Source organism: Carcharhinus amblyrhynchos, chromosome 4 (genome assembly GCF_965287045.1).
Source record: "Carcharhinus amblyrhynchos chromosome 4, sCarAmb.v2.hapA, whole genome shotgun sequence".
Classification (NCBI taxonomy): Eukaryota; Metazoa; Chordata; class Chondrichthyes; order Carcharhiniformes; family Carcharhinidae; genus Carcharhinus; species Carcharhinus amblyrhynchos.
Window position 1 is genome coordinate 49,578,897 of NC_137327.1, and position 15,376 is coordinate 49,594,272.

Genomic DNA, 15,376 nt, shown 5'->3' on the forward strand with positions numbered 1-15,376 from the left:
AGGGGTTCCAGAGTTTGGAGTCTGAACGACTGAAGGCACAACTGCCAATGCTGGAAGAAAGACTGGACAAAAGAGGCTCATTTCTAAATGACCATCCAAATTTAAATGCTCCTTATTTTCCTCCCTGTTTTAGTTGGCTGAGGTGGATAAAGGACAGGTCAGAGTAACCAAGGAAAAACAAATATGTTCTGATGGAATCGCAATGTCTGCTTCAACTGAGAACTCGCTGCACACCAGCAACAGGCAGCTGAATTTACTATAACCACCCTGTTACTGTGCAAATATACAGCCAGAGAAATGATCACTTCTATCAACATACAATATTTACTATAACCACCCTGTAACTGTGCAAATACACAGCCAGAGAAACGATCACTTCTATCAACATACAATATTTACTATAACCACCCTGTAACGGTGCAAATACACAGCCAGAGAAACGATCACTTCTATCAACATACAATATTTTTGCCTCAGAATCTACCTCTGCCCCTCCACCATTTATTATCACAGAGCTGATGTTGCTTTTGTATAATACAGCAACTCCTTTGTTATTGTACAGTTTCTGACGATTTGCACAAATATATATCTAAACGAGCTACTGATAAATGACACTCCCCGCAGCAAGAGCTCTGGATTCAACTTTTATTTCTTGCTTTGTATTTTGATTAAAGCAATAACTTGCCACAACTGTAAATCATCACAGGCGTGGGCAACACACAAGAGCCTCCATAGAGGAAGGGTGGCAGCGTAATCAGTTTCCCTTTCACGAATCTGTTGATTGAGAGGATCAGTCTGAAATCCTCTTTATTTCTGAATAGCTACTAAAAATGCCATCCCATTCAACAAAATCCTTTTTCCAGCTGATTTTCTAATATTGAGTGTTTCTTTGTGCCTGCTATAAGATGAAATACCAAAAACATAAGTTTTCAAAGAAAAATATCCTTGGACATACTTCTTATGTAAATACAGCATTCCACATATTGAATGATCTGATCAATGGTAGTTTATCTTACTGTCTGGTCCTCTCAGGGTGGCATGGTGGCACAGTGGTTAGCACTGCTGCCTCATAGTGCCAGGGACGCGGGTTCGATTCTGACCTCGGTACATGTCTGCGTGGGTTTCCTCCGGGTGCTCTGATTTCCTCCCACAGTCCAAAGATGTGAGGGTTAGGTTGACTGGCCATGCTAAATTGACCCTAGTGTCAGGAGATTAGCAGGGTAAATATGTGGAGTTATGGAAATAGGACCTGTCTAGATTGTGGTCAGTGCAGACTCGATTGGTCGAATGGCCTTCTCCTGCACTGTAGGAATTCTATGATTCTCTCGTCTGCAGTTGGTGACAGTTCTTGCCCTGTGGCCCTGACTGATGGTTATGTCCTTACTCAGTGACCCTCTGATTGATGCTTCTGTTATTTACCCTATGGGACTAACAATCCTTATGGTGTGACATTCTTTACTTTGTGGCAATCTGACTTGGGGCTTCAGTTCCTTATCCTTTGGTCCTCTGAACAATGGCAGTGTTTATCATGCTGTGGTAAATTAGCATTGTTTCAATGGTAACACTGATAAACATCCTGTCCGTAATCATAAAAGCAGAATCACTGCAACATCCTTGTCATTTCATTTCTCCAGACCCCACCCTATCCTTAACATTCGATTGGAGCTTCCCCTGTTCCATCCCCCTCCCCCTTTACAACAGCATAAAATTCATCACAGCTCTGAACTCGAAACATTAACTCTGTTTCTCTCTCCCCAAATGCTAGCAGACCTGCTGAGCTTTTTCAGCATTTTCTTTTCATTTCTTTGGAATAGAAGCGCAGAAGAGGCCATTTGGACCCTCAAGTCTGCACCGATGTTTGACAGAGTATCTTACTTAGGCCCTCTGCCCCACCCTATCCCTGTTATCCCACACAGTTACCACGTATAACCTATTTAACCTACACATCTTTGGACACTACGAGACACTAAGAGCTTCTGTCAGTAATGATTGTTGCCGTTGGCCACAAAGTCTTTTTGGCTTTAAAACCTTTACAAACACCCACCATGTGTGACTTTGAGAAAATGTAAAATATTCCCATTCAGTGATTTGTGACTCATTATGGATCTGTTGTAACACCTCCTCTGTGTACCATTGGAAGTGTGTAGGAACTTTACGAAATTGCTTACATCTGAGAGGAAATGATATTCCAAGGGATTCTGCGTTGAAAGACTGAAAGAAATAAGAAGGTTGATGCTCCTTCTATAATTTTGAGTGCAGTATAAACGTAGTCCAAGTAATGTATTAGTTGTTTATTTATTATTTTTCCAATACTACTGTAGTGTATCTTGGGAGAGAACATAAGAACATAAGAAATAGGAGCAGGAGTAGGCCATCTAGCCCTTCAAGCCTGCCCCGCCATTCAATAAGATCATGGCTGATCTGTCGTGTCTCAGTTCCACATTCCCGCCCTCTCCCCATAACCCTTAATTCCCTCTCTAATCAAAAACCCATCAACCCACGTCTTAAAAATATTTAGCGAGGCAGCCTCCACCACTTCAACGGGCAGAGAATTCCAGAGATTCACCACCCTTTGAATGAAGAAGTTCCTCCTCAACTCTGTTCTAAACCGCCCCCCACTTTATCTTGAGGCTGTGCCCCCTAGTCCTGCTATCCTTTCTGAGCAGGAAGAGTCACTCCACCTCTATCCTATCCATCCCATTCATCATCTTATACGTCTCAATGAGATCTCCCCTCATTCTTCTAAACTCTAACGAGTACAAGCCTAATTTATTCAGCCTCTCCTCATAGCTCAACCCCCTCAACTCCGGCATCAGCCTAGTAAACCTCCTCTGCACTCCCTCCAAGGCCAAAATATCCTTGCGTAAGTACGAGAGTATGATGATGAATGGGATGGATAGGATAGAGGTGGAGACACTCTTCCTGCTCAGAAAGGACAGTAGGACTAGGGGGCACAGCCTCAAGATAAAGGGGGAGCGGTTTAGAACGGAGTTGAGGAGGAACTTCTTCACTCAAAGGGTGGTGAATCTCTGGAATTCTCTGCCCGTTGAAGTGGTGGAGGCTGCCTCGCTAAATATTTTTAAGACGCGGGTTGATGGGTTTTTGATAAGTGAGGGATTAAGGGTTATGGGGCGAGGGTGGGAATGTGGAACTGAGCCACGACAGACCAGCCATGATCTTATTGAATGGCGGGGCAGGCTCGAAGGGCTAGATGGCCTACTCCTGCTCCTATTTCTTATGTTCTTATGTTCTTATATTATGTTCTTATGTGCTGGATTTTCTCATGTACTGTATATCATGACAAATAAAGCACAAAGTAATAAGGTCCCTTGTTATTTCAGTGATTTCAAGTGAATCCAAGATTGGATGTTGACTCTTTGACTGTTGTTATCCTACACTTACAGCTCTTTGACCAGCTCATGAGAGCTTATTTTTAAATTTATTGGTCAGGACGCAATGCGCAGAATATGTCCAAGTTTCCCACTGGGAAAACCTTCTGCCAGGAGGCATTATATCCATGGGATGTAATGTGACACAAAGGGGGCCTGAGTTATACTGTGAGTTGCTTTTTTCCAAACTCTTCCCCAGGAACACACTGGATCCAGTATGTAAACAAGGAGGTGTGCTCCCTTAGTGGGATCCATCTCAGGTGGTAGGTAAAATGTTAGAATCCGTCATTAAGGAGGAAATTGCGAGGCATCTTGAAGGGAATTGCTTGATAGGGCAGACGCAACACGGTTTCATTAAAGGGAAGTCGTGTCTGACAAATTTACTGGAGTTCTATGAGGATGTGTCTAGGGCGGTGGATAGAGGAGAGCCGGTGGATGTGGTCTTTCTGGATTTTCAGAAGGCGTTTGATAAGGTACCTCACAAGAGGTTACTGCAGAAGGTCAGAGGACATGGAGTTGGGGGTAGGGTGTTAGCGTGGATAGAGGATTGGTTGTCAAATAGGAGGCAGAGAGTGGGGGTCAATGGGTGCTATTCAGATTGGCGGTTGGTGACTAGTGGGGTGCCCCAGGGGTCGGTGCTGGGGCCTCAGCTATTTACCATTTATATAGATGATCTGGAGGAGGGAACCGAGTGTAGGGTGTCGAAATTTACTGATGACACCAAGATTGGGGGAAAGGCAAATTGTGCGGAGGGTGTGGAGAGTCTGCAGAAGGATCTAGATAGGCTGGGCGAATGGGCCAGGAAATGGCAAATGGAATTTAATGTTGGCAAGTGTGAGGTGGTCCACTTTGGTAGGAATAATGGTAGGAAGGACTATTACTTACGTGGCGAAAAACTGCAGCAGGCGACGGTGCAGAGGGACCTCGGGGTCCTTGTGCATGAGTCGCAAAAACCCAGCCTGCAGGTGCAGCAGGTGGTCAGGAAGGCGAATGGGATGCTGGCCTTCATAGCGAGGGGGATTGAATATAAAAGTAGGGAGGTCTTGCTGCAGCTGTATAGGGCATTGGTGAGGCCGCAGCTGGAGTACTGTGTGCAGTTTTGGGCGCCGCACCTGCGCAAGGATATTTTGGCCTTGGAGGGAGTGCAGAGGAGGTTTACTGGGCTGATACTGGAGTTGAGGGGGTTGAGCTATGAGGAGAGGCTGAATAAACTAGGCTTGTACTCGTTAGAGTTTAGAAGAATGAGGGGAGATCTCATTGAGACGTATAAGATGATGAATGGGATGGATAGGATAGAGGTGGAAAGACTCTTCCCGCTCAAAAAAGACAGTAGGACTAGGGGGCACAGCCTCAAGATAAAGGGGGGGCGGTTTAGAACGGAGTTGAGGAGGAACTTCTTCACTCAAAGGGTGGTGAATATCTGGAATTCTCTGCCCGTTGAAGTGGTGGAGGCTGCCTCGCTAAATATTTTTAAGACGCGGGTTGATGGGTTTTTGATAAGAGAGGGGATGAAGGGTTATGGGGAGAGGGCGGCAAAGTGGAACTGAGCCACGACAGATCAGCCATGATCTTATTGAATGGCGGGGCAGGCTCGAAGGGCCAGATGGCCTACTCCTGCTCCTATTTCTTATGTTCTTATGTTCTTATGAAATGGAAGATGAGTGAATAGTAAACTGTTAACATTGTAGATATTAATCTTCATACAAAATCCAATCACTTGTGCAGTTGTGAGCTGAATCACTCACTTGACTTCCATTTTAGCACCAATTACTGGGAAATGACTGAGGAAAAAAAGATGTAAAGCATGAACTCTCAAATTTATCCTGAGGGAATTTTCCTAAGAAAAAGCAACTTAAATATTATTTCAATGCTCAAAAGCAACCCTATAAACAGCTTAAGAGCAAGGACCGATTTCCCCCATATTGCATACAGTACATCAAGAAAGCATTTATTATTTATTTTCTACGACCCAATCACAAAATACTTGCTTCACCTTTAAGCAAGTTTTTTTTATACAGAGGGTGGTAAGTGCCTAGAATGCGCTGATGTGGAGATGCCAGCGTTGGACTGGGGTGGGCATAGTAAGAAGTCTCAACAGCAGATTAAAGTTCAACAGGTTTATTTGGTAGCAGAAGCTTTCAGACTCTTGCTTCTTCTTCAGGTGAGTGAGGAGTTGTGTTCACAAACAGGGCACATATAGACACAAACTCAATTTACAAGATAATGGTTGGAATGCGAGTCTTTACAGGTAATCAAGTCTTAAAGGTACAGACAATGTGAGTGGACAGAGTGTTAAGCACAGGTTAAAGAGATGTGTATTGTCTCCAGCCAGGACAGTTACTGAGATTTTGCAAGCCTAGGCATGTCGTAGAGGTTACAGATAGTGTGACATGAACCTAAGATCCCAGTTAAGGCTGTCCTCATGTGTGCAGAACTTGGCTATCAGTTTCTGCTCAGCAACTCTGCGTTGTCATGTGTCATGAAGGCCACCTTGGAGAACGCTTACCTGAAGATCAGAGGCTAAATGCCCGTGATTGCTGAAGTGTTCCCCAACCGGAAGAGAACGCTTCTGCCTGGTGATTGTCAAGCAGTGTTCATTCATCCGTTGCCGTAGTATCTGCATGATCTCCCCCATGTACCATGCCTCGGGACATCTTTTCCTGCAGCATATCAGGTAGATAATGTTGACCGAGTTGCAAGAGTATGTATTGTGTACCTGATGGATGGTGTTCTCACGTGGGATGGCACCCATGTCGATGATCTGGCACATCTTTCAGAGATTGCTGTGGCAGGGTTGTGTGGTATTGTGGTCACTGTTCTCCTGAAGGCTGGGTAGTTTGCTGCGGACAATGGTCTGTTTGTGGTCGTGCGGTTGTTTGAAGGTAAGAAGTGGGGGTGTGGGGATGACCTTGGCGAGATGTTCATCTTCATCGATGACACGTTGAAGAGTCCGGAGAAGATGTCATAGCTTCTCCACCCCGGGAAAGTACTGAACGATGAAAGGTACTCTGTCCACCATGTCCCATGTTTGTCTTCTGAGGAGGTCAGTGTGGTTTTTTGCTGTGGTGCATCGGAACTGTCGATCTATGAGTTGAATGCCATATCCTGTTCTTGTGAGGGCATCTTTCAGCGTCTGTAGGTGCCTGTTGTGATCCTCCTCATCTGAGCAGATCCAGTGTATATGGAATGTGCTGCCAGAGGAAGTGGTAGAAGCAAATACAATGGCAACGTTTGAGAGACACCTTGACAGATACCTGAGCAGGTAGGGAATCGAGCGATACGGACCTCTCCATGGCAGTCATTAACCATTCCATGGAGGAAGCCATTCACTTGCATGCTAAAACCACAACTGAACTCATGGCTTGTGTTATGGACATGGGAGGAGAGATAAACTGAGCCCTTCAATTGTCTTCTCTTATTAGTTATAAACAGTGTGGGTCTTTTTTTGGAAATGTGTGTTTAACCCCATTTTAGCTTGATGTCAATTTAAGAACCCAGCACCAGACTATCATGGGTTTAGCAATAAAGAAAATGAATTATTCCCACTCACCTCCAGCCTAATTGCTCCATCATTCACTCAGCACTCACACATACACAACTGAAAAAATATAGTTAACGAGAGTGGAGAACTTTTACAAACTGCAAACAAAAGAATAGTTTTAGTTTTCATGTCTAGCTTCTTGTAAGAAAACTATCTATGCTGTAGGAAAGCTATCTTTGCTGTTCCGGTAAAGAAATAAGTCTTTTCCACTCCTTGTAGTTTAGATGATTCAAGATAGCTGGAGTCAGATATCAAGATCATTGTAGAATCTCCTCTGAGAGATGAATGTTCAGCAGGTTATGAAGTTAGGCCCTTGTGGCTTTTGTTACTGGAAGTCCAATCTGTTTGCAGCTGGCATCATTTGTAGCCAGTTTTGTAATCAGACCTGGAGGTTGATCCAAGTTCTTAAAAGACAAAGATGGCACACCCTTTTACTGTAGCTGCTGTCTTTTTTGGTGTCTTTGGCAAGCTTTCTAGGTCTTTTTCCAGGTCCTGTTATATTAAATATTTCAGTATCAGAGGACAGTTTTAATCACATGATCAACGGCTGCTGTCCATACAGAATGGTTCAAAGCTAAAAGGCCATTATATCCAATAATACTAGATAAATGGTGATCTTTCACACTAACTTACTCATCAGATTTCTTTTGTGAAGCATTGATCCTAGAAATGAAAAGTCTAAATGTTGATTGACTTTAGATTTTGGGTAATCACCGCCAACTGCACTCTCCTGCAAATCTGTACAACTTTCACAATAGAAAGTAGCCCCATACATAGTGTGGCACAGTGGCACTGTGGTTAGCACTGCTGTCTGAAAGCTCCAGAGACCTGGGTTCGATTTCCAGCTTGGGTTATTGCCTGTGTAGAGTTTGCATGTTTTCCCGTGTCTGTGTGGTTTCCTCCGGATGCTCCACTTTCCTCCCACAGTCCAAAAATGTGCGAGTTCAGGGCATTGGCCATGCTAAATTGCTCCTTAGTGTCCTGGGATGCGTAGGTTAGAGGGATTAGTGGGGTAAATATGTCGGGTTATGGAGATAGGGCCTACATGAGATTATTGTCAGTGCAGATTTGATGGGCCAAATGGCCTCCTTCCGCACTGCAGAATTTCTATGTTTTTTCAGACCATATATCCCATTTGGTGCTGATGCCTGGAACCTTGAACATTTACATGGCTTGACGCCATCATGACTGCCACTTTGCAGCAACTTAATCTTACGGAGAATGGAAGGTCTTTGTCCATTTTGTGGCATTGGTCCCAATTTCACTTGTGGACCCCACAGCTGCTAACCTTCATTTCAATCTCCATCCACGCCGCCTCAGTCAGTTGGGATGGCCTCCTCCTGTCATTGCTGGGAAACAGGATATCTTACCATTCCCGTACAATCAGAGAAGAATCTGCAAGAAGCATTGAACAACCCTGGGGCCACTCAGCCTCTTGTGCTGAGATATCAGGCAGAAGTAGCAGATGGCTGCAGCTTTCTGGGGTAGAGGGTGTTCAGAACAGCAGTTTGCAGCAAAAGTTGGACTTTCAAAAGATCCACTTACATTCAGACTGCTGCTGCCAGGTTGCAGGGAGTGTATGCCTGGTGCCTTTGAAATATGGTGCCTGGACCTCTGACATCACAACCTAATGGTGGGCTACTTGACCTCCTGCCATGGTTATTCATTCAGTCTCTGAGGTCACTTCCAGTTCAGTCATCAGCACACTTGGCGTGACTGTTTGATTCCGCCCAGTATTAGCATTAAGTCTTCCAACATTAACAGCTACATAAAAAAGCACAGCAAAATAATTAGGCTGATTTGACATTTGAAATTCCCCTGACAATCTCTCTTTGAAATCTACTCCTCTTTCAGGCACCTGAATCTTCAGCTGTAGCCTCTCAAAGCTGAATGAAGGGACTATAAATAAGCTAGGCTGCGTTTCGCCAAACAAGGCATGGGATTATTGATGTGCAATTTGATCAGCAAGTTGTGGTATGGAAGAGATACCATGTGAATGGCAAAGTGAACACTGGTCGTTTGCCTTATTGCGTTGTTAGCCTCGTCTAAACAAACATCTCACCTTCAGCATTCCAGTGAGTTTGAAGAAGCCTTTCCAGGTTAATTTCCCATTAAAGTTGGCGCGAAAGGTTAAGCTACATAATTAATAGCATAAAATTTCTTTTCACGATATAATAGTTGTTAATGATTGCCAATTAACTGCAACGTTCCATTCACAGCATTTCATTCCTTCAGGTAGCAGATTGTTGTCGAAGATTTTAAAGGTCAGATATAATTTTTTCTTAATTTTTCTCTCTGGATCTCTCTCTGAATTCACAGATTTTCCTATTTTCTTCCTGTTTCCGAATTCACCCACTCCAATTCATCTTTCTCCCAATTCCTTACTCTGTAATTTCTCCATTTTTAAATGTCAAATCTTAAGTTTCCTTTGTTAACCAAGATGCCTGAATCAACCCTATTATCAACTCACAATTCCAAGAAGCAATGGAGCATAACAACTTGGGGCTGAAGGTTGCTGGAAAAAGTATTAGGTGTCACTACTCCAGGCAACCTATTGCAGCAACGGTATTTATTACAGAGAGAGGACACAGCTGCTCACACTGGGTCAAGTTCCAGATGTAACACTATTATTAAAAGAGCTATTATGTCAGACCCATGAACTTCTGCATTCAGTATCTCAGAATCAGGAGCATCTACACTCATTGTTGCTGCAATAGGTTGAACATCTGCACTCATTGTCTCAGACCTAGGAATATCTACACTCACTGTCACAGCCCCATGAACATCTGCACTCACTGTCTCAGATTCAGGGACATCTACATTCATCGTCACAGCCCCATGAACATCTGCACCCACTGTCTCAGACTTAGGAACATCTGTACTCACTGTCTCAGATTCAGGAACATCTGCACTCACAGTCACAGACTCAGGAAAATCTGTACTCACTGTCTCAGACCCAGGAATGCCTGCACTCCAGTAGGCTGTTATTTCTACAAAATGAAAACCACTTTCTCAGGTAAGTGCAGTGGGCAGAAATTGTAGATTTGCCCACTCCATCATAGCAAATTTTGTTTGAAAAAGACAGACTGAGGAAAATGCAAGTAACAGGCAACAAAATGCTCAACTTAAAGCTACTTATAGGTCAGAGAGATGTATTGTCTCAGATCCTAACACAAAGGCCAATTCATTTCTTTCAGAATGCTTCTAACCCAGTTTCATTTAAAATTCACTATCTAATAGCCTATACGAAGCTTCATTAGATGAGATATAATTGAGGGATTTATTTAATCTGACCATTTTCTTATAAAATCATGATGTCATGGCTCTTTCTGAGTTGTGAAGCAGATGTGGCTGTGATGCTAATTTATCATTGTCTGTTGATGAGCACATTCTGTAATTGCTTTGTCCCGATTTGCAATTAATATTTTGTACTGTTGGCCGAAAGTGGCTGACTGTGTTTGTATGACCAGATGTTGACATTTCATTCCGACAGTCTATGCAATGTAATCCTTCCCCGGTTCCATGCTAATTTCCTCTAGCTTCACGCCAGCTGAATAACTGCAGCTTTTACTTGCTATCCAAAAAGTCAAAGTAGCTTCACAGTAACTGTTCTCTTTTCATTCAACAATTCTCAGGAAATTGCTGAATGAGAATGTTGTTGCCACCTTTTTGGAATTTGCCATTCAGGAAGTTCTCCAACTTGGAACAGTCCCAGACAAGCTGAATTGTCAAATCTGGTCGGAAACTGTGAAACACTCAGATGTTGAGCCATATGTCAGCATTACTATCAAAGGAAATACAGTGATCAAAGCAACATTACAACTAAACAATCATCCCCAACAATAACACAGCAAGTGAAAAGATTGTAATGGAGAGCATGAGAATAGCACGGTGACACACTGGTTAGCACTGGTGCCTCACAGCTCCAGGGAACCGGGTTTAATTCTGGCCTCGGGTGACTGTCTGTTCCAAGTTTGCACATTCTTCCTGTATCTGTGTCGGTTTCCTCCCACAGTCCAAAGATTATGCAGGTTAGGTAAATTGGCCTTGTTAAATTGCTCGTTGGTGTCCAAAGATGTGTAGGTTAGGGGAATTAGTGGGGTAAATGCGTGGGGTTACAGCAATAGGGCAAGAGGTGAGCCTGGCTAAGATGCTGTATTGGAGAGCCAGCGCAGACTCAGTGGGCTGAATGGCCTCTTCTGCATTAGAGGGATTCTATGATTCTATGAAATGAAACACTGCTTTCTTTCAGTAAAAGGGTGCAAACCTCAACCTGGGAGCTGTACATGCTAAGGACAATTCAATACCTTCAATTGCATTTGTCAATCAATAGATTAACAGCCAGATCCCAAGCATACAGTTACACTGGATAAAGTTAATTTTCATTGAACTAGTTTTAAGATTCACAATAGCTAACGGAAGACCATTATTGTCTTCCAAACAATCAATAATTGCACTCATCAAAGAAACAAGCTGAATTATGGCATCTGTTGAATTCCATTTTGCTCCAGCAGTTCTGAAGTCATTCAGATAATCAGAAGGCATGGGAGATGGGTATTTGTTGAGTGTTCAACTGGCATTAGTTGGTTATAGCTGGGGATTGAAGTGGAAAATCTCAATTTCAAGTTTCAGCTTTTTTTAATTCTTTCATGGGATGTGGGTATCACTGGTTGGGCCAGATTGCCAATCCCTAATTTCTCTTGGACTGAGTGGCTTTTAGGCCAGGTCACAGGGCAGTTACGAGTCAACTACTTGCTGTGGGTCAGACCAAGTAATGATGACAGATTTCCTTCCCTAAAGGATATTAATGAACTAGGTAGGTTTTTACAGTAGTTGATGATTCCATGGTCACCATTACTGAAACTAGATGATATTCCAGACTTATTAACTGAATTCAAACTCCACAGTTACTGGGGTGGGATTTGAACCATGTCCCCAGAGCACTAGCCTTGGTCTCCTGATCACTAATCAACCAACATTACCAAAATGCCACTATCTCTGAAAATTAATGGCACAGGACATCTAATAGCATCTGTCATGCTTAGATTTGTCCTTGACCAGTTAGATTTTCAAATATTTTGGGGATAGGTTTCTGTAAGTGTGCAAAGGCTAACATTGCAGTGAGGGAAGTCAAACATGAACGGGACGAGCAACTGTGTGTCTCTGTAACCAATCAGATTTAAGGATTGTGAAATTAACAGTGCATGGACTGAAGAGATGGCGTGAATTAAAGTGGATGAATTCAATACCATTGAGGTAGAGAAAGAAATAAAGGGCAATGTTCCAACTCACTCAGAGCACATTCACTTACATGGAGTTAAAATTGAACCCAAAGAGAGGGAAAAAAGATTGCATTATGAGAAAGAAGAAAGGAAGTTAAAAAGTAAATAGTTTCAATTTTAAAATTACCAGCAATTAAACCTTAGGTTTGAGATTCTACACTTTAGATAATTTTCCATGCCAGAGAGGTTGACTGATAGTAATTAACACCTATCACATCATCAAATGGATACTTAGAATTAACATGATTTAACTTAACTTTCTGCAATGTGCTTAGTTCACATCTACTGGGCAAACATTGCAACCTTATGCCATTCAATGCATTTTGATGGTAAGGCAGATAGCAAGACAATGGATAGGGTTTTCCAGCTGAACTTGCTCTGAAGATGGAAAATCCCACCCGAGGTCAGCAGATCTTCACATGGTCCTGTCCTGCCTGCTATGGCTCCTATGGTGGGTGGAACAAGAAAATTTCACCCACTGTGTTGATGATGCCAATATCAGAGCAGCTCATCACAGTTAAACTGTGCAACTTCTACTCGACATAATTTATTACATTTTTTGCACATCAACAGTGCCAAACTCCATTAGCCTCACTGTGATTTTGACTGGAAATCTGGACTAGTTTCAGTAGTGAAGTATCACTGGCATTTGACATATGGAGAACTCATCAGCTGTCGACTGTTTCATCCCATTTAGAGGAGCGACAGAAAGAGGGAGAAGAATCGTTGAATAGAATCCCTACAGTGTGGGAGGCCATTTGGCCTATCATGTCTTCATTGACAACAATCTAATCCTAGGCCTATCCCCGTAACCCCACATAGTTACCCTACTAATCCCCCTAAATATCAGTCTAACCAGCAGATCTTTGGACTGTGGGAGGAAAACACACACCCAGAGGAAACCCATGCAAACACGGGGAGAACGTGCTGTTTCCACACAGACAGTGACCCAAGCCGCGACTCAAACCTGAAAGATCTGGAAAATTCTCAATTTGTTAAATCATATCAGGAAGGACAGCATGGAGAAAGGATGGCAGCAATCTTAAAATTGAATAGCACAAGAAGGATAAGTTTATCAGGATTAATTTTTGTAAAAGAGAAGCTTTGTCTATAAACATATAGTAATAGCTTTGTTTTGTTAAGTCAGCGATTAGGCAAAGATCATAGTCCTTATATTGAGGATATGGTGCGGCTAATGGGTATAGCTTAATTACAACTGTCTCAGTGACATTTATTCAATTAATGCACTGCAAGCCACTTCCAAATGAGACACTATTAATTATTTAAACTCTGAAATGATTAATGTGTCGGAAATAAATCATTTTTATGAAGCTATCACAAGGAAGCTGTTATACTTTTTATCTACACTTGAAAGGAATTGGTAAAGTATTAACACACGTGGTCAGAGCCAGTATGAACTCTCCCCACATTCCTGCAGAGTTTTATAAATGGAACTTGGTTATAAGAACATAAGAACATAAGAAATAGGAGCAGGAGTAGGCCATCTAGCCCTTCAAGCCTGCCCCGCCATTCAATAAGATCATGGCTGATCTGTCGCTGCTCAGTTCCACTTTCCCGCCCTCTCCCCATAACCCTTAATCCCCTCTCTTATCAAAAACCCATCAACCCGCATCTTAAAAATATTTAGCGAGGCAGCCTCCACCACTTCAACGGGCAGAGAATTCCAGAGATTCACCACCCTTTGAGTGAAGAAGTTCCTCCTCAACTCTGTTCTAAACCGCACCCCCCTTTATCTTGAGGCTGTGCCCCCTAGTCCTACTGTCTTTTTTGAGCGGGAAGAGTCTCTCCACCTCTATCCTACCCATCCCATTCATCATCTTATACGTCTCAATGAGATCTCCCCTCATTCTTCTAAACTCTAACGAGTACAAGCCTAGTTTATTCAGCCTCTCCTCATAGCTCAACCCCCTCAACTCCGGTATCAGCCTAGTAAACCTCCTCTGCACTCCCTCCAAGGCCAAAATATCTTTGCGCAGGTGCGGCGCCCAAAACTGCACACAGTACTCCAGCTGCGGCCTCACCAATGCCCTATACAGCTGCAGCAAGACCTCCCTACTTTTATATTCAATCCCCCTCGCTATGAAGGCCAGCATCCCATTCACCTTCCTGACCACCTGCTGCACTTGCAAGCTGGGTTTTTGCGACTCATGCACAAGGACCCCGAGGTCCCTCTGCACCGTCGCCTGCTGCAGTTTTTCGCCACGTAAGTAATAGTCCTTCCTACCATTATTCCTACCAAAGTGGACCACCTCACACTTGCCAACATTAAATTCCATTTGCCATTTTCTGGCCCATTCGCCCAGCCTATCTAGATCCTTCTGCAGACTCTCCACACCCTCCGCACAATTTGCCATTCCCCCAATCTTGGTGTCATCAGCAAATTTCGACACCCTACACTCGGTTCCCTCCTTCAGATCATCTATATAAATGGTAAAAAGCTGAGGCCCCAGCACCGACTCCTGGGGCACTCCACTAGTCACCATCCACCAATCCGAATAGCACCCGTTGACCCCCACTCTCTGCCTCCTATTTGACAACCAATCCTCAATCCACGCTAACACCCTACCCCCAACTCCATGTCCCTCGACCTTCTGCAATAACCTCTTGTGAGGTACTTTGTCAAACGCCTTCTGAAAATCTAGAAAGACCACATCCACCGGCTCTCCTCTATCCACTGCCCTAGACACATCCTCATAGAACTCCAGTAAATTTGTCAGACACGACTTCCCTTTAATGAAACCGTGTTGCGTCTGCTCTATCAAGCAATTCCCTTCAAGATGCCTTGCAATTTCCTCCTTAATGACAGATTCTAACATTTTACCTACCACAGACGTTAAACTAACCGGCCTATAATTCCCCGCCTTTTGCCTAGCACCCTTCTTAAACAACGGCGTAACATTAGCCGTTTTCCAATCATCCGGCACTTCCCCGGAATCCAGCGACATCTGGAAAATAACCACCAAGGCATCCACTATCACCTCCGCCATTTTTTTCAGAACCCTCGGATGCATTCCATCCGGTCCTGGGGACTTGTCCACAATCAGCCCCTCCAGTCTGTTGAGCACCACCTCTCTAGTAACAGTAATGTCATTAAGACCCTCCAGTCCTACCACCTTTCCATCACTAACACCCGGCAAATTATT

The 15,376-nt window shown here is 43.5% G+C and overlaps 1 protein-coding gene across 1 annotated transcript in view; it reads left to right on the forward strand.

Annotated features, from left to right (window-relative positions):
- The window catches only part of ano10b (anoctamin 10b), a 32,305-nt gene extending 29,975 nt beyond the window's left edge, over positions 1-2,330 (forward strand). The window contains 1 exon segment of the mRNA XM_080187126.1: positions 134-2,330. Within this exon segment, the coding sequence (XP_080043252.1) occupies positions 134-262 (129 nt within the window). The 3' untranslated portion in view covers positions 263-2,330.
- The last annotated feature ends 13,046 nt before the right edge of the window (positions 2,331-15,376 follow it).